We start from the raw sequence: 20,197 nt of genomic DNA on the forward strand, positions 1-20,197 counted from the left end.
CTTGGTTGGAGCCAAACCCGCCCGGCGCGGTTGCGTTTTTCTTCTAGGGCTTGAATCGCTTTGTTACGCTGCTTCCTTTTTGTGCTGCTCCTCGCTGATCGACAGGGGGAAGGGAGAACGAGGCGGGGCCGTGGAGCGGCGGGCGGGGCCGCCGTGCGGAGCCTCCTCCGGCCCGTGACGCGGCGGCGCCGCCCGGCCCGTTCCGCGTTGCCGTGCCGCGGCGTGTCCCCGCGGGCCGCCGTACCATCGATGTGGCCGGGAGGGCGCGGCTCCACGTCAGCCATCGGCGGAGCGGCGGCGCCGCGGGCAGAGCGCAGCGCAGCGCCTCCAGGCCGGGCCGGGCCGGGCCGGGCACACGGAGCGGCCGCAGCCGGGTGCGGAGCTCGCCCCCTCTCCTCGCCCTTCCCCTCCTCCTCCGCGGCCTCCTCCTGCGCCGGGGGCTCCGCGGCCTCCCCGGGCCCGCGGCGGGGCAGCGCCGTGTAACGGGGCCCTGAGCGAGGGGCGAGGCTCGGGGCCGGCACGGGGGGCAGCGGGGCCGGGGCAGCGCGGGGAAGGAAGCCCTTTGTTGGGGCTGCGGCGGGGCGCCCGCGCTGTCCTGCGGCGGGCCCGGCCTTTGTCGTCCTCCGCTGGCGCTGGTGCGGCGCCCGTCTCCGCGCGCGGCTCGGGCAGCTGGGAGCCCCCCGGCCCACCTAGAGCCGGGGCGAGGCGGCCCCGGGGTGGGGGCGGTGGTGCCGGGGCCCGGCAGCGAAGAGGAACGGGTCGGGGTGCTGGGGGTGCGCCCTGCCCCTCGTCCTGCTCCGCGGTTTGAGAGAGCTCCTCTGCTCTGCTCCGGTCAGAGCGTAACCGCGGACCCCGTGTCCGTGCTTCAGAGGCCTGTTCTGCTGTCCTGAGGGAGTTTCGGCGGCTAAGGTGTCTGTGTGAGCAAACATACGAGGCCTGCCTTTCGCACAGATCGGCTTTATGGTCCCTGAGGAGTTCCTGGAGACGGAGGTGCCAGCTGCAGAGCTTTGAGGCCTCCAGGAGTTACGTGTGGGAGTGGGGGACAGGTGGCGGGAGCCGCTGCTGAGGGGAGAAAACAGTTGTTTACCTATAAGTGAGCCGGAGTCGTGTAGGTAGATACTTATCAGCAACGAGCTTGAAGGTTCTAAACCATAAAAATAAGGGATTCGTAGCAGAAAGTGACTTTTTAAAAGATGGTTGTTGTATTGGATTTTTTAATATTATTTGTGATACTAACTTGCATTGTTTTCTTGTGGAGAAAGAGGCTACAGCTCAAGATAGCACAACTTGTCTGCTCACTGTTCAGCCTGAGGTTCTTGAGGTGCCCGATTGACGGAAAAAAAAGGGACTTTGGGTCCCATAACGGCTTCTCTCATTCATTTATTCATTCAAATGCTGCAACTCCACGTCCCACTTTCCCTTGTCATTCATCAGAGGTGTTTGTGGGGCGGTGCTTGCAACCAAACTGGGAACGGGTGTTTGCCTTTTGGATGTTGTTAGTTCTAACCGGTGCTCCAAAATAAATGGGAGGATTTACAGAGTTTGCATCTCAAACACTATGTCAGCACAGCTGAAGAGGTGATATGGGGTAGGAACTGGTATCCCTAGACAGTAACTTCTTAAAATGTCATGTCATTGAAAGCCTTATGTTGTGGAGATCCCTGAACTTCAGAGGGAAAGAGATCTGCAGGGAACATGTAGCACTGGGCTGGGGAGCCCGGTGTTTCAGTCTTCTGTGGGAATCATGAATGTGGATGGGGATCGCTTTGTTCAGTTGGCTCTGATATTTGGTAGTGACAACAGTTATATAAACTAAACGTGGGCTTTTTATGCAGTGTTTTAAAATATGATGTGTAGCATATTTTAGAGTAAAAAGCTATCTTGTTTGTTGTAATGATTTATGAAACTTAAGTCTGAGACTACATGAAAATTAATTGCAATGAAAGCATATAGCAGTTGGTTTTTTATGTTTTCTACACACAGTTAGAAAACACAAAATTGGACATGGAATAAGAAGTAACAAGTTGCTGTGCTTGTTATTATGGTACCATAACATTAACTGGGCAAGCTCAAACTTGAGCATTTTCCCATTACTTTATAGATGGAATAGAAAATTTGTTTTGATCCTAGAAGTCTATTATACAAGGAAGAAACAGGCAGGAAAAAGAGGATTGAACTTAACTGTTCTTTTTTTTTTTTAATCTCAGCTGCTAGACACACAGCAGCTTTGATAGAACTGTAACACACTAGTACTCTTCCTCTGTTTAAAAAAAGGGGGGGGGGGGGGGGGGGGGGGGAAAAACTTTCCTCGTTAGTATGTTAGTGTCTATAGGAACAGGTAAACGGTAGAGTTGGTCTGATGGTTCTTGGCAGGTAAAAGGGTAGTCCTGCTTTCCTCGTCATCGTGCTTTCTTTTTCTTTTTCCCATCCTCAATTTCTGCTCTGTTAGGTCTTATGCTCATTTTCAAAGCTTCCTTCATAGGCTGAAGGCTTCTCCCTGCTTCACCCCCTTTTTTTTTTCTGAGATTTTTTTTTTTGGCTGCCTTTGCAACTTGGGTCAGTTCACCTGGAGTGGCACAGGAGTGCAAGAAGGGTAGTGGGAATGCAGCCAGGATCAGAGGGATGAGCAGACGATGGAAAAGCTGCTGCATCCCTTCAGTTGCAGTTGGACATCTGTGTCAGTTGCCTTTAACTGTGCTCCAAGTATTGGAGAAATTCCTTTCATTTCTGTTCTTTTGTTATGTTTTCTTTGAGAAACTTCACACTCCCGATTGTGGAATGTTTTAGTATAACAGAAAGTTGGGAAGTCTTTTGAAGGTGACTTCTCAAGAAATCTGACAACAGTCTCTTCAAATCATTAAGTCAGTTGCCAAAAATGTTTTTGTGTTGTTTGTTAGTAAAATCTGTTAACTTTGGGATGTCTTTATTTGCTTGGATTTTAGGTTGTCTGATATTTGTGTCAAAATAATTCTTCCACTGAGAAAACATTTGTAACAAAGAACCATGACTGCTGCAGAGAACGTGTGTTACACGTTAATCAATGTCCCGATGGATTCAGAACCACCTTCTGAAATCAGCTTAAAAAATGACCTAGGCAAGTAATGGGCCATGACTCGAAGGATACTTCATCATACCTGCTCTATCCTTGCATACTCTCATGATACTTTTGCTAGAATATTGTTTGCATTTTATAAACTCAAGTCAATTTACGTTTATTTTGTTCTGTTGATTTTCAAAACGTGTAAATTCTTCTGTTTGCTGTGTTTTGGGAAACTTTATTGTATTTATCTTATGTGATTCTTCTTCTAATTCTGAGCAAAACTTTAAAATCACTTACAGTCTTTGTGTGAAGTAAAACATAAATGGACCTGGGATTTAGATATTAGATATTTAGATGTTATTACACCATAGTGAGTTGTAGCAGAGCATTGGAGTATTCTGGTTTAAAATGCTGTTTAAAAGCATTGAAGCAGTGGTAGAATCTGTTGAACTCAGTTAATTCCAATATATTGATCATAAGAATAAATCTGAACTCCAGACTTACTGTTTAAATATCTCTTTCTTCCTCTTTATGCTTTTGGAAGTAAGGGTGTGAATTTTATTGAGATGCTATGTTGCGTTCTTCAGGGGAATCTTCCGATGTGTAAGATTGGTATGCCTGTTAACTGACTGTGATGTGTTAGTCTTCCCAACTACGTAATTAATATGACTTGCTTTCTTGAATTTTCTGTCCCCTAGAAAAAGGAGATGTCAAGTTAAAGACAGAGGCCTTGAAGAAAGTAATCATTATGATTCTGAATGGTGAAAAACTACCTGGGCTTCTGATGACCATTATACGCTTTGTGCTGCCTCTTCAAGATCATACCATCAAAAAACTGCTGCTTGTCTTTTGGGAGATAGTGCCAAAGACCACTCCAGATGGCAGGCTTCTGCAAGAAATGATCCTCGTATGCGATGCATACAGAAAGGTGGCCTGTTGCTTTTTTATTTCTTATGTTCCCATGCAGCATCCTTCTATAAAGTATATAATTTTCTGTCATACAAAATACATATCAGTGTTTTAAGAAGGTAAATTTCATAAAAAGACAGTGAGGTGTCCTCATAGACATTTGGAACTTGAACCATCAAAAAGCTTAGTGCGGGCGAAGTTCATAGAATCATAGAATGGCTCGGGTTGGAAGGGACCTTAAAGATGATTTAACTCCAACCCCCCTGCCACAGGCAGGGATGCCATCCACTAGGTCAGGTTGGCCAAGGCCCCATCCAGCCTGGCCTTGAACACCTCCAGGGATGGGGCATCCACAGCTTCTCTTGGCAACCTGTTCACCACCCTTACAGTGAAGAATTTCCTCCTAATGTCTAGTCTAAATCTATCCTTTCTTAGTTTAAGACCATTCCCCTTTGTCCTATCATTATCTACCCAAATAAAGAGTCCTTCTCCATCTTTTTGTAAGACCCCTTTAAGTATCGAAAGGTCACAATGAAGTTTCTCCGGAGAGCTTCATCTGAGCTTAACAGTTAGATGCAAAGTCTGGTATTTCAAATACTCTGCTTGTTGATTTTAGGATCTTCAGCACCCAAATGAGTTTATCCGAGGCTCTACACTCCGTTTTCTTTGTAAGCTGAAAGAAGCAGAATTGTTGGAACCTTTGATGCCAGCCATTCGTGCGTGCCTAGAACATCGTCACAGCTATGTGCGCAGAAACGCAGTTCTTGCAATTTACACGATTTATAGGTAAATGCCAGAAGCTATTTCACGTTGTAGATAAAGAAGACCAAGGCTAGCACTGGTGATCAGGACAGCTTTGGAAACCTCATAAGCATATATCAACGGCTGTTAGTTTGGTGCGGGGGGGGGAGCGGGGAGGAGGAGGAGAAGGTTGATACTTTTTTTTTATGTTTGTTTGTTTGCTTTTTCCCCCTGTAAAGTCATTCTTTGGAAAAGTGAAATGTTCTGCTGTTGCCATCTGAAGTGTGACTAAGATCCTTATATTGCAGGTTAATATGTATGGGCAAATAAATAAATACCTTTCTTAGTTATCTAAACTTCATTAATAGTAATCATTGTTCACAGTTATGAATACAGAAGAATCTTTACAGGACTATACATGTATAAACATATTTGAAGTGGGACATTCTTTGTGTACTGCAGTTACATACTAAGCATTATTGCAGGTTTTTTTTCACCTAAACCGTGTGACTAAATGTTACTATTAAATTGAAATCATTGTTCTGGTAATGTTTTAGCTGTCATGATAGCAAGTAATTTTTTTATGCTGAGTCTCTTTAGTTTCAAATAATTACACAAAAGCTATGTATCACTGTTTCATTCTTCTTCAATTTTGTAAACTCTTTAGGATATGCAGTTAAGCTGTATGTTTTACCTCTCACCAGAAGTTCTTTTACTTATGTTTTTTTTCAAAGAAATTTTGAACATCTTATACCTGATGCTCCTGAATTGATCCATGATTTCCTGGTGAATGAGAAGGATGCAAGCTGCAAAAGAAATGCATTTATGATGCTAATTCATGCAGATCAGGTAAGGATACCTGCCCTCAAACTCATTTGGTTTAAATAGTTGAAAATCTTGCAGGTAACTAGCCAGTAGTTTGTTGGAAGTGTAAACTATTTAAATTCATTAAAAACAAACAAAAACACAACGATATGTGGCAGTGTTACACCATTTGTGGAGTATATCTAACTGCAAATAAATTAAAGCAGATTGTTAGTGCTGCCTTTGTTTAAAAGGAGAGTTGCTGTATTTGAAGAAGGCATACATTGCTGCTGAAAACTGTAATTAGTTTTGCCAAATAAGCCTAACTAGACTGAGAAGTACTCCATTATCTACTTCTGTAGATAGCTTTTGCAGTCATATGAGAAAGAGATGACAGTTTCTGTTCAGTGTTTTGGTTTATTTGTTGACAATTGAATTTTGTGCCTGACTGCCATTAGTCTTGTCTCTTCTTTTTGCCATCTATGTGTACAAAATGGATTAATTTGCTCTTCAGGTATAATGTTTTTTCATATTTTTTTTTAAACTTTGAGTTGAAGGGTTGAATATATGTGGTTCTGTTCCAATTTTTAAAATGCATTTTTCTTTGAAATGTAGCTGAGAACTCAGAATAATTTAGAATAATTTCTTTTATTTGTTTAGGATCGAGCATTGGATTATTTGAGTACCTGTATTGACCAAGTCCAGACATTTGGTGACATACTACAGTTGGTTATTGTTGAACTAATTTATAAGGTAAAAGGAAAATGTATTGTGGCACACTGAAAAATAGACGCATGTTTTAGATTATATTAGACTGCTTTATGGAAGGGATAGAACACAGTTGCAAAAGGCATTTTAGCTAGCCCTTAGTCCATGTCAGGACCTTGTAGCATTGCATAGAATTGTCAGTAAAAGCTGTTTATTAGCTTTTGTAAAGGTAATTCACAGTTGGAAAAACCTGTTCTTATCCCCAGAAAAGTTTGTCAACTTTTGCTTAATTTTCTCCCTGTAGTAAGATAGTTGCTATTCTACTAACTATATGGTTGCTGTTCTTTTTTCTTTATATGCCAATGACGCGTTGTTCTTTGAATCTAGGTGTGTCATGCAAATCCATCAGAAAGAGCTCGGTTTATTCGCTGCATCTACAACTTACTGCAGTCATCAAGTCCTGCTGTGAAATATGAAGCTGCAGGAACACTGGTTACACTCTCCAGTGCACCAACAGCAATCAAGGTATAATTTGGTGTTTTCAGACATTTCAGTAGCTTCTAGTGTACTATAATACTGTATGCTGTACGTTGTACATCTAAAGACTGAAGGCTTCAGTGAAATAGAGAGTTTGACACTTCACATTTGAAACTGTCTCAAAATATCTCTTAAAGTTGGTCTGTTTCATGTCATGTGTCGCCCCCACCCCCCTCCTTTAAATACTGAGACTGTTTTGCAGACCTGTGACTAGTGGACTTCACTTCACTTGGTAGTGGACAAGCTTGAATGCTGTGCAAACTATTCCAGTAGTTGCTACCAACCTGCAATCTTCTTGGCATACTTAGCAAAGTAGACAAATGCTGAAGATTCGCAGACATAGAATTACTTTCTTTATTCATAAACATTATTCTTTCTAGACCAGGGTGGAAGTGCAAAGTATTGAAGATTTACAATGATTACTGCTTGATTTTGTGTTTATGTATTTATCTTTGTACAGCTGATTAAGAACACACAGAAATTCTAAACTTGTATTGAACGTTCAAAAACAGAATATTGTAATCTAGATTAAGAGTAAAAACATTTTAAATAGCTTCAAAAGGTCAGAAAGTGTATTAATACTTACATTCTTGCTTTAGTGTAGTCATTTTTGTTGAGTACAAATATTGTTTGTAGGTGTCATTGAAGCCTTATCTAGATATGCTAATCCTGGCATCTGTTTTAAATTAATTTTCATGTCCTATTGTATACTTAAAAACTGACCTAGAGCATGCAAAGAAATTTATTTTTTTTATGGTTTTGCTTGAATTTGAAACCAAATCCATGTATTGTAAGCTGCTGCCACTGTTAGTCTTCCTGTATGGTTGTTGTAACAACCTGGTGGAATCATCTTTACAGTTCACCAGAAAGCTTGAAAACTTCTCAGGTTCATTTCTGTGCCAACTCATTGAGTAGTTGCTTTAATAATAAAGTAGAAGCTGTCTTTTCCTGAACTTCTCACAGAAATGTGCTTGTTTCTCCTCTTCGTTACTTAAAAAAATGGTTTTGATCGTTTTAATTTTAGGCAGCTGCCCAGTGCTACATAGATTTGATCATTAAAGAAAGTGATAATAACGTGAAACTGATTGTTTTGGATCGGTTGGTTGAATTAAAGGAGCATCCCTCCCATGAACGAGTGTTACAGGTATGTAAGCTCTTTTTTCCTACAAGCTTATTTAAAGGATTTTCCTTCCCTAAAAATTTTAAGATACCGTAGTGAAAAATGTACTTCTGAAATTTAAACCTTCAGTTGATATAACTCTTGAAATTAAATGAGTGGCCTTTTACATGTAGGCTCACTGCTTTTATTGCTTGCATAAGAAATAACAATGGTAAATGCTGCCTAACTTAGTTATGTAGCTTGCCTGGTAAATGTTAAAATACATTAAATGAACGCTGTGAGATTCCTAATCCCTAGTATGTTGCTTGTTTGTCAGTATATTTTATATTCTGTTTCCACAACGTCATTGAAAATCATTAAGGACTAAAAATTAGAACTGCCTGAGAAGGAAGTCATTTGAAGTAATAAAGCTGTTATTATTTTTATTGTTTAGGATCTAGTTATGGACATCCTCAGAGTGTTGAGTACCCCAGATCTGGAAGTGCGCAAAAAAACCCTTCAGCTAGCTCTGGATCTTGTCTCTTCAAGAAATGTGGAGGAGGTAAAATATATATGATTTGTGTTTCATTACATTAATTTTCATTCTTTGAAAAAATACATGGCTCTCTTCAATTTTATTTGATCTTTTCTGCAGCTTGTGATTGTTCTGAAGAAAGAAGTCATTAAGACTAATAATGTGACAGAGCATGAAGATACCGACAAATACAGACAGCTGCTTGTTCGGACTTTGCATTCCTGTAGTGTTCGGTTTCCAGACATGGCTGCGAATGTTATTCCAGTGGTATGGAAACATTTAATTATATTGTCGTTTAATTATGTTCTAGCTGTATCAAAATACTTGCTAACCACCTGCACAAAAGAATAAGTGAAGCCGAGGTGTTTCTAGTAGTTGGCTTCAATAAACGATGCTATTTTTAGTCACTAAAGAAATGTGGAGCTTTTGATGCTGTGGTTACTGTCATCTTAGACTTCTATTTTTAAATGTCCTTGAAGAATGTGAGCTGAAAAGTACCTTTACTAAAAAGTGCAATAATCTCTATAATAAGAAAAATAATTTGTGGATTATGATAACTGATTGAAATGTACTTGAGGTTGTTTGACTTCAGCTTTATTAAATAAGAGATGTATATGCATCTGAATGTAGAAGTACAATTGTGCAAACATAACTATTGTTCTTTGTGCTCGTATTTACTCTGTTGTGCTAGCTGATGGAGTTCCTTAGTGATAACAATGAAGCAGCAGCTGCTGATGTGCTGGAATTTGTGCGGGAAGCGATCCAGCGATTTGATAACCTCAGACCTCTTATTGTTGAGAAGATGCTTGAAGTGTTTCACGCAATTAAATCTGTCAAGTGAGTCACAAATAGGATACTAAACCAAAACTGGAGCACCATGTGCCTCTTTTGCATTGAATGTGTACTGTCATTAATTCTGTTCCGCCAGCCTTGCAGCCCACGTGCACAAAAGATGCAGGGGGTAGATGACTTGTAGAGATGTAGTTTCCCTCTTGCCTGTTTATACATAAGATAGATTGGGTGACTGTTGCATTGAATGAAGAAAACCACTTCAGGTTTTGTTTCTATGATGTAACTGTTAATCGTATTTGTTAGTGGGTAGTGTTGTTGAAGGCCAACACTAAAGCAATATATTTGTTGAAATAGAGTTAATAAGGGAATATTGCAGCAGGAATTTGCACTTACAGGAAACTGGAAATATTTGTTGTATATTTGTCAGAAAAAATCTGAAATGTGAATCTGCAAAGCATCTTTAGTATCTTGCAGGGCACTAAAAACTTGGCATTGTAATGGATATACAACGGTTCAGTCTTACACAGAAAAGTTCTCCTGATCATGCACTGCTTTGCCATTCTTCCAATACATGGGATACTTTTAATTCTTTGCTCCATCATTATGTCGTTAAGTGAAGGGAAAGGAAAAAAAAAAAACAAACTGTAACCTTGCTACTCTTTCCTTAATCTTCACTCATACTTCTTTTTTTTCATTTTGTCCTGTATGATGAGAAGTTAGTTTGTCTTAGGTAATTGGAGAAATTACAGCTGACTTTATTAATGTGCAATAGAGTTATTTTTGATCATAATGAAATTTAATTTTAGGAATATCAACCTTAACACATATAGAATAAGTTAGAAGCTGAGAAGAAATCTTATTTGCTATATTTATTTATTATTTTATTAAGGATGAAAGTTATTCATCAAACTTGATTTCTGTCAATCGCATCCTTTTGAATTTGTTGAGGCTGGCCTTGTCACGGCCACCTGGCTATAAATGGCTTCTCTTGATGCAAGTTTATTGTTGAGGCATGACTAAATTCCTGTTCTTGTCTTAGGATTTATCGTGGAGCTTTATGGATCCTTGGAGAGTATTGCAGCACAAAGGAAGATATACAGAGTGTAATGACAGAAGTTCGCAGATCACTTGGAGAGGTGTTTGTTTTATTATACTAGCTTTTCGTGGTTTATCTTACTATATTGCAGTGTGCTAAAAAAATCAATTAAGATGGAACAGGGTTTTGAGCACTTGTTGTATAATGGTGTGTGCACAAGAAACTGCAGAGTCTGGCGAGTTCTGAGGGGGATGTAAGGCATTGTATGCAATGTCATGAGCTTTATGCATGGGCAGAAGGCTTCTGTATTTTTTTCAACATTTACCTATTTGTGTTTAGATCCCAATTGTAGAATCTGAAATCAAGAAAGAAACTGGTGAGCTAAAACCTGAAGAAGAAGTGTCTGTCGGTCCAGCTCAAAAATTGGTGACAGAGATGGGTACTTATGCAACACAGAGTGCTCTAAGTAGTTCCCGACCCGCCAAAAAAGAAGAAGACAGGTATTTAAGATGTCATACTAGACTAGGAGTGCTCAGTTTTGTTTTGTTTTTTAAGTGGTATTCTCTCTCATGTAGAGTTTAGTGGTTGAGGTGACTTCCTGTTTTTAAGGTATTATCTCAAATAGATGATATCTGGCAAGAAGTTGCACAATTGCTGAAGATTTGCAATCAAAACTTACTGCATATCAAAAGGGACCTTATTAGTTATGGTATCTTGAATCCTATATAATTCTTTATAATGTGTACATGAAGTTCCATTACAGTTTTATTTGGATGCAGAGCTGTTGCCTTTAGAGTAAAAACTGTTTCTTTTTTTTGTAATACCATCTTGCATTATTTAACCTCTGCTATATTTCATTTCATTGATAAAACAATTGGTATATTTTCTTAATTACTGCAGATGGGCTACTTTGTCTTGAGTGCTCATGATCACTCAGTGCTATGATGAAACATATTCAGGGTAGAGATTATCCATTACATCTTTCACTCTGTATTTTGTGTGGAATTGGATACGTGGCTTGTATATGCCTCTATCCGGAAAAAATACTTTGAGGGGGAAAAAAACTTCAGACCTTTCAAGCTTGTTTTCTGTACAGTATGGACACTAATGTATGAAGATAAGTATTTTAAAAAGCGTCTTCCAAAACTAGTTTTCTGATAACTATCTGTCTTTGCAGACCTCCATTACGAGGATTCCTGCTTGATGGCGATTTCTTTGTTGCAGCTTCTCTAGCTACAACTTTAACTAAGATTGCTTTACGATATGTGTCACTAGTTCAGGAAAAGAAGAAACAAAATGTAAGTCATATCTATGTTTTCTCTGTAGTTGCAAAGGAGAGCTGGTTGGGTCTTTGTTTGTTTGTTTGGTCTGGTTTTTGTTGGTGTTTGGTGGGGTTTTAAGCAGATGTGAAATTGGTTAAGTCCCGAGTGATATGCCGATTACAGGATTGTATAGTAACAATAATTTGGGTTGCAGATAGGGCCTACTGCTTTCCAGACGCTCTGCCTAGACAATTTCTTAGGTCATGGTACTTCTGTTTCTAAACAACAAGTACAAAAAATTTTTTTCCATAGATTTTCACGAGCTTAATTTGCACCTGTTTATGAAATAAGTCAGAAATAACCATTTCTATAAAGCTGTGTAAAAATGTAATAACCACTTTCCATTCTATTTCCTTTGTCTTCCCTCTCAGTCCTTTATTGCTGAAGCTATGTTGCTCATGGCCACTATTCTCCATTTGGGAAAGTCTTCTCTTCCCAAGAAGCCAATTACAGATGATGATGTCGATCGTATTTCCTTGTGTCTGAAAGTTTTGTCAGAATGTTCTCCACTTATGAATGATATTTTCAACAAAGAATGCAGACAGTCCCTCTCTCATATGCTGTCAGCCAAGCTAGAAGAAGAGAAACTTTCCCAGAAGGTGAGATATTATAAATATGTAATCATAAAATCATTTTTTACTGATGTTCACATCCAAGCAGGTCCCAGAAATGTCACCATTTGACTATGTTCAATTCAGTCATTATTTGACTGTTCTCTGTGCTAAGTTTCATAACTAATTATGAAATTGTGAATATTTGTCTTTTTGCAGAAAGAATCAGAGAAGAGGAATGTGACAGTTCAGCCGGATGATCCAATTTCCTTCATGCAGCTTACTGCTAAAAATGAAATGAGCTCAAAAGAAGACCAGTTTCAGCTCAGCCTTCTTGCAGCAATGGGAAACACACAGAGGAAGGAGGCTGCTGATCCTCTTGCATCCAAACTTAATAAGGTAATCTAAAAGTCAGCGTTAATTATATTCCCTTTGTGCTGCTCATGTGCAGGATCAATTATGGGAGATGTAGGCTGGAACTAATGAACCAGGCTATGCTTAGAAAGACCTATGTGTGTGTTGATTATGATCAGGAGGAGAAAGGGGAGGAATAAAACCCTTCTTGTGGTTAGTTATTCCCTTTTTTTTCCTGAGAAAAGAATGATACTGAGACTCAGAGCACTAAGCTGGTGGTATCCAGAGAAGAGATTGAAATTGTTTGCTGCTCTTGTCCCAGCAAAGTTCACAAAGAGGAGAGCTGGGATGTCAGAAGTGGTTAAGAACCCCTTTACTTATCTGCTGTATCCTATTGCCAAGTGTAGTGCATCTTGTTTCCCTGTTTCTTTTTTAGCTGCTGGTTGCTAGGACTTGCAGTGAAGATCCAAAGAGAGGAAATGTATTGATTCATTCATTAGTTAGGAAAACAGGCTTTTATTCTTACAGTTTGGATGAATTCTTCTTACTGTTTAAAGTTACCTTTTTTGAAGTCACTGTCTTTTTCCTTCTGATCTTTTTAAGAATAATATAGCATGTTATGATTTTGTGAATTCAGTTCAGAACACATTTCATCTGGAAAGGTTTTACAAATTGTAGCGTGTACACAAAGGGACAGGTGAGGAAAGATGGAATTAAAAATCCATTTGTATGAATAACATGGAAAGTCACTGTGATTTAGCTATAAGTCATTTGATTTGGTTTATTTTGGAAGGCTTATGCAAGAAATATTAATTTTGTTTTCCAGAATGTTACTTCTAAATATTTTCTAGACTAAATTCGTGATGTTCAGCTGAAGCAGTTATTTTGTCTATTTTCTTTCTAGAAAGATAGTTCTGTGAAGTTGAAACCTCTTTGCATGCCTGTTCTATTTGTTTTGGAGGCTCATGCTAAAAAACAACGGATTCACTTGGAATTTATTATTTTGGCATTGTTTGTCATGATTTCTTGTTTTGAAATGGTTTATGAGAAAAATACCTTAAATTCTTTTCCTTTGCAGGTTACTCAGCTGACAGGTTTCTCTGACCCTGTTTATGCAGAAGCATATGTGCACGTCAATCAGTACGATATTGTTTTGGATGTGCTTGTGGTAAACCAGACCAGTGATACTCTGCAGAACTGCACGCTAGAGCTCGCCACACTAGGTAAGGAGTACTGGTGGAAGCAAAGCAGCTGTTTGGCAACAGTGAGGTGCTGGGTATTGGCACCCTGTTGTAAGTAGGTACTTAAACACTTCTAAATACTTACAAATTTATCCTTGCTAGTTGCCATTTTGAAAGTTTTTTTTTGAATTCCCTTACAAATATTTTTTCCTTCCAAATGCTGGAATAGTTGTATCTACTGGCACTGAGAGATAGCATTGGATGTTACACGCAGTAATCAGATTTTGAACTGTCGTGTGTTTTCTCCTGGAAAAAGAGCATTCTATTTTCCCTTTTTCCTGATATGTAGAAAGTTTTTGATGTACTTATTCCTCATTGTACTTTTACTGTAGAGCAAGATGACAAAATCCAAATTGGTATGGAGCAAATGTGAGGTACTAAAAGCAATCTGCCCTGGGTGATTCTTGTACTCATCCAGAAGTACTTGAATACGGTGTGTACTCAGCTGAAACTATTCCCTGTACTAAGAGTTGTACTGGTGGCATGTTTGAACAACACTGAGGCTTCAGAAACTTTTGGGTTTGGGACTGGAGCAGATAATCCAAGAAGAGTGGCTAATTTCCTATTAGTTATCTTCTGTTTCGTTAGTCAGGAGTTGAAATATGTGTATAGCAGACTTGGAGAACATGTTATATACTTTTAGCTGATGTAAATATGACTGAGGGATATTAGCTTCCTCATGTTTTTAAGTCATTTGATAAGACTAATGATAGAGATAAAAATATATTACTTAATAGGTTTCTCTGTATTGTTCTATTTATCAACTCAGTAAAGGGGAATTCTGTAGCTAATAGTTGATGTCTTCAGATAACTTGAAAAAAAAACAACAAACTGAACAACCACTGATGTGATGGATCACTCTTGCACGTGTAGACCTGCTGCTGTTCATGCTGTGTTCTCAAATTGTACTGATAGAACTGAAGAGTCTCTTCCAATTTGTTGCTAATGGACTAGGAAAAGTACAGCTCTCACTGTTTCCTGGCAACAGTTACAATCAGAATAAAGGATACTTTGACCTGTTCATAGATAGCTTAGCCCATGCAGTACGGAACCTTGGACTTTGGTTTTGAGGCACTTGATGGTAGGGTTAGGTATTTTGATGGTGGTGGTGATTAAAGCACAGGGTAGAATTAAGTTTGCTGTTTGTTTAAAAACTGTTATCAGACTCAATCCGAAGACCATTTAGGTCAGTGTTTTCATTTGTTTTCAGTGGATTTGGGGTGAGTACGCTAATATTTTAACTGAGAGTTCTTAATGGAATATAAATTATTTTGTCTTCTGGGTAGGAAACTGTAGAAATGAACAAAACAACAACAAAAATACAAAGTAATGCCTTTATGGGATTTAGTGCAGCTCTGTAGGCTTTATTGTTGAATCCCAAGAAAATAAAAATGTTGTTCCAAAAGCTAACCTTTTGTGTACTGGTAACGTTTCCTGACCCCACACCTCCCAATTTCTTTAAACAGGTGACTTAAAACTTGTGGAAAAACCATCTCCTTTGACTCTTGCTCCACATGACTTTGCAAACATTAAAGCTAATGTCAAAGTTGCTTCAACAGAGAATGGAATCATTTTTGGTAATATTGGTAAGTAAACAATTAATTGTATGTGCAAAATTAACATGCAACATTCCTTAACTGCTCAATGAGCTCCAAAATAAATGCATAAAACGCTTCATACTGGAAAAGCAATTTAAACGGTCTGCTTTGTATGAGTATTTTGTGATGATTTTTTTGTTTTTTAAATTTTTATCACTTTTATGTAAACTCATGGTGGGGCATGCTGCCTTTAGAATGATGGTCAGCATGATACTTGAACCCAAGTCTCTGAATTGAAAGTGAGCTAGGCAGCCTTGCCTGAAAGGCTGATGCACTTAACTCAAAGTTCTGTGGCAACTTGGGTAAAGCACCTGAGAAGGGTAGAGATCAACACTGAGCTGAGCAAGTGTTGACTGTTGTTAGTTTGCAGATGGTAATTGGGTACTCTTATCTATTGCAGACTCGCTTTTTAAAACATTAATGCGTTTTGTTTTATATTGCAGTGTATGATGTCTCTGGAGCTGCCAGCGACAGAAACTGTGTGGTTCTCAGTGATATTCACATTGACATCATGGATTACATCCAGCCAGCTTCCTGTACAGATGCGGAGTTCAGACAGATGTGGGCAGAATTTGAGTGGGAAAACAAAGTTAGTTTTACTTTTTGTACGCTATTTTGGGTTCTTCTGGATAAGTTAGCATTCTGTTTCTTGTTCTATATTGGCTCATTATCTCATGATATAAACCTCATTCAGATGTTTCTGTAATACAAGTGATTCTTTCCTATATTGTGTTTATCACTAGATAGCTCTGGCTGTATTCATTGTCTACATGTCTGTGTAAGTGCCACTGGTTATCTCCAAACATAAGAAGTGTCTGTTTTTCTTAAAGAATCTATGTAGTTGATAAAATGCATTGGATGTTGGCCCCAAATAACTCATTCTTTTTTTGCTATCTAATGTTTCAGAAGTTTAGTGATGCAGTATCTTTTTTTTTCTTACAAAAGAAGTATGTGTTTTGAGCCTTACCTCCTGTATGGACAGTGTCAATTGCTGGGTGATTGCTGTGTGTTTCAGTTGAAAGGTGAAATATCGAAGCATATAATTTTTTGCTGAGCCTGCAGACTTACTCATACTGCTGAGCCCCTCCAGTTTTAAATTACGCGGTCCTCTTTCTTGAAATGATGTGCTGCGCTTCAGGATTTTCCATGGCTTCCAAGCAGAGTAACTTTATTACTTTTCAATGCAGCAGTAACATCCAGAGTAGTTACGGATGATACACAGAATACCTACATATACACAAAATTCTGGGTGCACTTAGTACTAGAGGGTGTCCACACTGTTAGTTCAGGACATTTTTATAAGGATTTAAAGGAAATAATCTCATATGACAGAGCAATATAATTTAACAATAGATTAGAAATGTTAAAACAGAACGAGATGTTTTAGACAAACTATACAGCCTTGTTTGCTACATGTATCTTCACATGTATTCACTTGAGACTGGAAGTAAGTGCCTGAAAGGCAACTTGTGAATAAATTTTAACCAATGATACCTGAAGCCTTAGCAATTTGGAAACAAATTCTAAAATAGATTTTAAAAGGCAATTTAAACAACACCCACAATATTCGGTATGAGAAAGTCAAGGCAGCCCAGGGAGTTTTGTTGCTAGAAGGGAAAGATGAAAGTAATTTTATAATTGGTTAAAAGCAAGCTTTTGGTCTAGATACCACTTTTTCTTCTGGCAACATGTAAACTGTATTCAGACAAAAAGCATACAATTTGCTGTAGAGAATCTATGTGTTCAACAGAGTATCATATTTACCTAGTATGTTTTGGAAGCTGCAATAATAAAATGTAGTTTCCACCCCTTAATGAGTGGATGGCAGGAGATGAAGATTTGGTATGATTCCACCACATGATGGGATATCCAGCCAGCTCTCTGAATGTGGTATTCCTCGAGGAGAAATGTAGTGGCAATCTCTTTTATAGAGAACTGACGAAGGGGTAGTTTCAGGAATGCCTGAGCTGCTGATTAAAGTAATTGCCCTTTTTCTTTTCCTCTTTGTGAAGGTTACTGTGAATACAAATATCATCGATCTAAATGAATACTTACAGCACATACTGAAGTCAACCAATATGAAATGCCTTACTCCAGAGAAGGTGAGTTATTTGCTTGGAGACTTTTTGTGACACCCTTTTTTGTGCATTTGCTTTTTTCTTTAATTTGTTTAGCATCTGTTACACATATTACTAGAAATGCCTGTGTAAAATACAAAATAATATATATGCATCAAAGTTCTTAATGCCCTGAAATGAGTAAGAAGCGAATTGTTATAAAAATGGTGTCACTTTATCACTTTGACTGTTTCTTGTTAAGTTAGAAAAAAATCTGAATGTATAGATTTGATGAACCGTCTGTTTTCATACAGCTTTTTTCAGTAGTTCAAAGTTCTTTCCTTCTCTCTCAAAGCTAACCTTTCTTTTCATAATATAGCCTTTTTGCCATAAAACAAAATATGTACAGTAGCTGTTTATTGCCAAGATATACTGTGTATGTATACCAGATATTAGCAAATACATACATAGTAGCTAAAATAGGTATACTACCTACTTGCTATTTTTACCATTTTTGCTGTTCATTACCTAATACCATAAAGTGTTATCCTACCTTGTTTTAAGAAATAATATAGATTGCATATCTTTCAATATTAATTTTACAAAAAGAACACCATTGTTTTCCATTGCATGATTCGCACGTCTCACAAAAAGCTGTATGTGAAAGCAGAAGTTTAAATGTTAAATACTGATACCTGTCTAGCTGTACCTACAGTGAATGAGAACCTGTTTAAAGGATTTTGGTCTTTCTGAAGAGTTCAAATGTGCTTTCTGTAGGCACTTTCTGGTTATTGTGGCTTTATGGCAGCCAATCTTTATGCGCGTTCCATATTTGGAGAAGATGCACTTGCAAACGTCAGCATTGAAAAACCAATTCATCTTGGACCAGATGCCCCTGTCACTGGTCACATACGAATCCGTGCAAAGAGTCAGGTAATGAGCACTGTTTCTTCTTGTCATTTTTGAGAAAATGTGCTGAACGCTCTTAAAACCTTGCAACTTCTGGGGCTGTTGGTCAATTTCTAGTACTTAGGTAACTGGGAAAAGGTTTGGATTAGATGAATACATGAACTTTAGTTTTTAAACTATTTTACACATTTTGTGAGGGGGAAAAATGTCTTTCTAATTAGGTGTATTTATAACGTAAAACATCTTCTCTCCGAGTGCATTACCATAAAATAGGTCTTTGGACCAAGATTTCTTAATCTTTACCCATAGCACTGCAAATAGGATGTTGTATTTCATTTGCATTTAAATAATGATCAATTGCTCCCTGAGCTTTCACAATCTTTTCCTACTGAACTAGACATTTCGGTTTCTCATTCAAAGGAAATTTTATGCATGTAATTGCTATTCACTGGTTCTTTTTTTAAAAAAACAAACAAACAAAAAAAAACAGTCTTTAGTAGAATTGCTTTTTAAAGGTACATCTATAAGTCTGCTTTGAATTTTAGAACTTCTGCCTTCTGACTAAAAAGTACAAGATTTAGAACTTTAATAATGAAACAGCTACTTTACTAATGAAAGTTATTTTACACAGCATACAATAAAGGGCAGTCTCAGTTTTCACAAAGAAACCTTTTAGTTTGTGATGTCATTGTAAAGTTTTTGGAGTAGTTTAATGTTTTTGATATGCTTACAGTGACGTTTTTACATAAGACTGCACTCAGTTACATATGCCAGCTTGATCTCATCTTGAGATCATTTTGCTGTTGATTAGGTGGATTTACTTTGGTAATTTCTTTTGACCCTTCTTCAGTTTCTGTGCAGTATGGTTCTGTGGTGAAATTATTTTCTGTAGCCTTGATGTATTGAATGCTACTATCAGCACTGAGACTTCCAAACGCTGAATTTGAGTAATTGGACTAACAGGTGTAATTTCTCCAGTGGGAGTGTACTTCCAATTGGTAGAAGGTCAAAAGGTTTAAAATTCTTTATTTTTCTGCATCTTATATCGAAGGCAAGCTTAGTAGCTTCTAGCTCATTAAAGTTTCATTGCCTCAATAATATATGTAGGTCTGGCCTTTACGTAGTGGTAAGAAAGTGTGCACTAGAATTTATGTAAAAAAGTGGACAGTTAGAAATACTTTGTTTCTCATGCCACTAGCTTCATAGGTTTCTGTATATGGAACTTCACTTTAATATAGATAAAGTGATTTTTTTTTTTTAAATTATCAGTGTCATAAATTTCTTTCTTTTTCCTTACAGGGAATGGCTCTGAGTCTTGGAGATAAGATCAATCTGTCTCAGAAGAAAACAAGTTTATAAATTTTGCATAATGTCTTTTCAGGTCTTTCACAATTTAACTTTAGGTATGTGGCTTTTGGGATCCAGAACATCGTATATTCTTCAGTGTTCTGTAATTGTAGAAGCCAAGCTTTTGAGCTGAAAGCATTCCAGCAGATAATTTATAGGTTCTCCATGATTGATACTGAGCAAAACTTTAAATTTTTTTTCTTTGTCCTGGACATCATATTTTCTTTGTCTCTAATATATACTGATGCTCACAGTACAATAAACAAATTATACCTATAGTGTTTTGTGTGTAAATTAAAAATTGGGTATTTGATTAGTACTGAATATATGGCCAGGGTTATTTTAATACTCTAGGAAAATGCTTCTTGCTTTCTGAAAGTGTTTACAGTAATGACTAGGCCTGAATTATGTGAATGTGATCATGGCATTTAAAATACTCTAGTGTATTTAGTAGTATACACTTGACAACTAAATCAAAGGCTGCATCTTCTAAATGGTTGGTGCAGTAATGTAATCACTTGGCACAGACAAGGTTATAATATCAGAAAAGAACATTGTTAAAATTCATCTATTTCCAGCAAGCAGTAGAATCTTAAACTTTGTTAGTTTTTAAATCT

At 38.1% G+C, this 20,197-nt stretch overlaps 1 protein-coding gene across 1 annotated transcript; it reads left to right on the forward strand.

The window, feature by feature from the left end:
• The first annotated feature begins 152 nt into the window (after positions 1 to 152).
• COPB1 (COPI coat complex subunit beta 1) lies at positions 153 to 19,856 on the forward strand. Its single transcript, XM_040559640.1, has 22 exons — positions 153 to 374; positions 2,943 to 3,094; positions 3,739 to 3,968; positions 4,566 to 4,735; positions 5,425 to 5,539; positions 6,155 to 6,247; positions 6,590 to 6,727; positions 7,764 to 7,883; positions 8,293 to 8,400; positions 8,494 to 8,640; positions 9,065 to 9,210; positions 10,205 to 10,301; positions 10,541 to 10,701; positions 11,379 to 11,499; positions 11,895 to 12,122; positions 12,294 to 12,473; positions 13,507 to 13,651; positions 15,136 to 15,255; positions 15,711 to 15,856; positions 17,280 to 17,369; positions 18,102 to 18,257; positions 19,533 to 19,856. The coding sequence occupies exons 2-22, from the start codon at positions 3,004 to 3,006 to the stop codon at positions 19,590 to 19,592; spliced, it is 2,862 nt and encodes a 953-aa protein (XP_040415574.1). The 5' UTR covers positions 153 to 374; positions 2,943 to 3,003; the 3' UTR covers positions 19,593 to 19,856.
• Positions 19,857 to 20,197: the final 341 nt, after the last annotated feature.

Source organism: Cygnus olor, chromosome 5, assembly GCF_009769625.2.
Source record: "Cygnus olor isolate bCygOlo1 chromosome 5, bCygOlo1.pri.v2, whole genome shotgun sequence".
In the NCBI taxonomy this organism is placed as follows: domain Eukaryota; kingdom Metazoa; phylum Chordata; class Aves; order Anseriformes; family Anatidae; genus Cygnus; species Cygnus olor.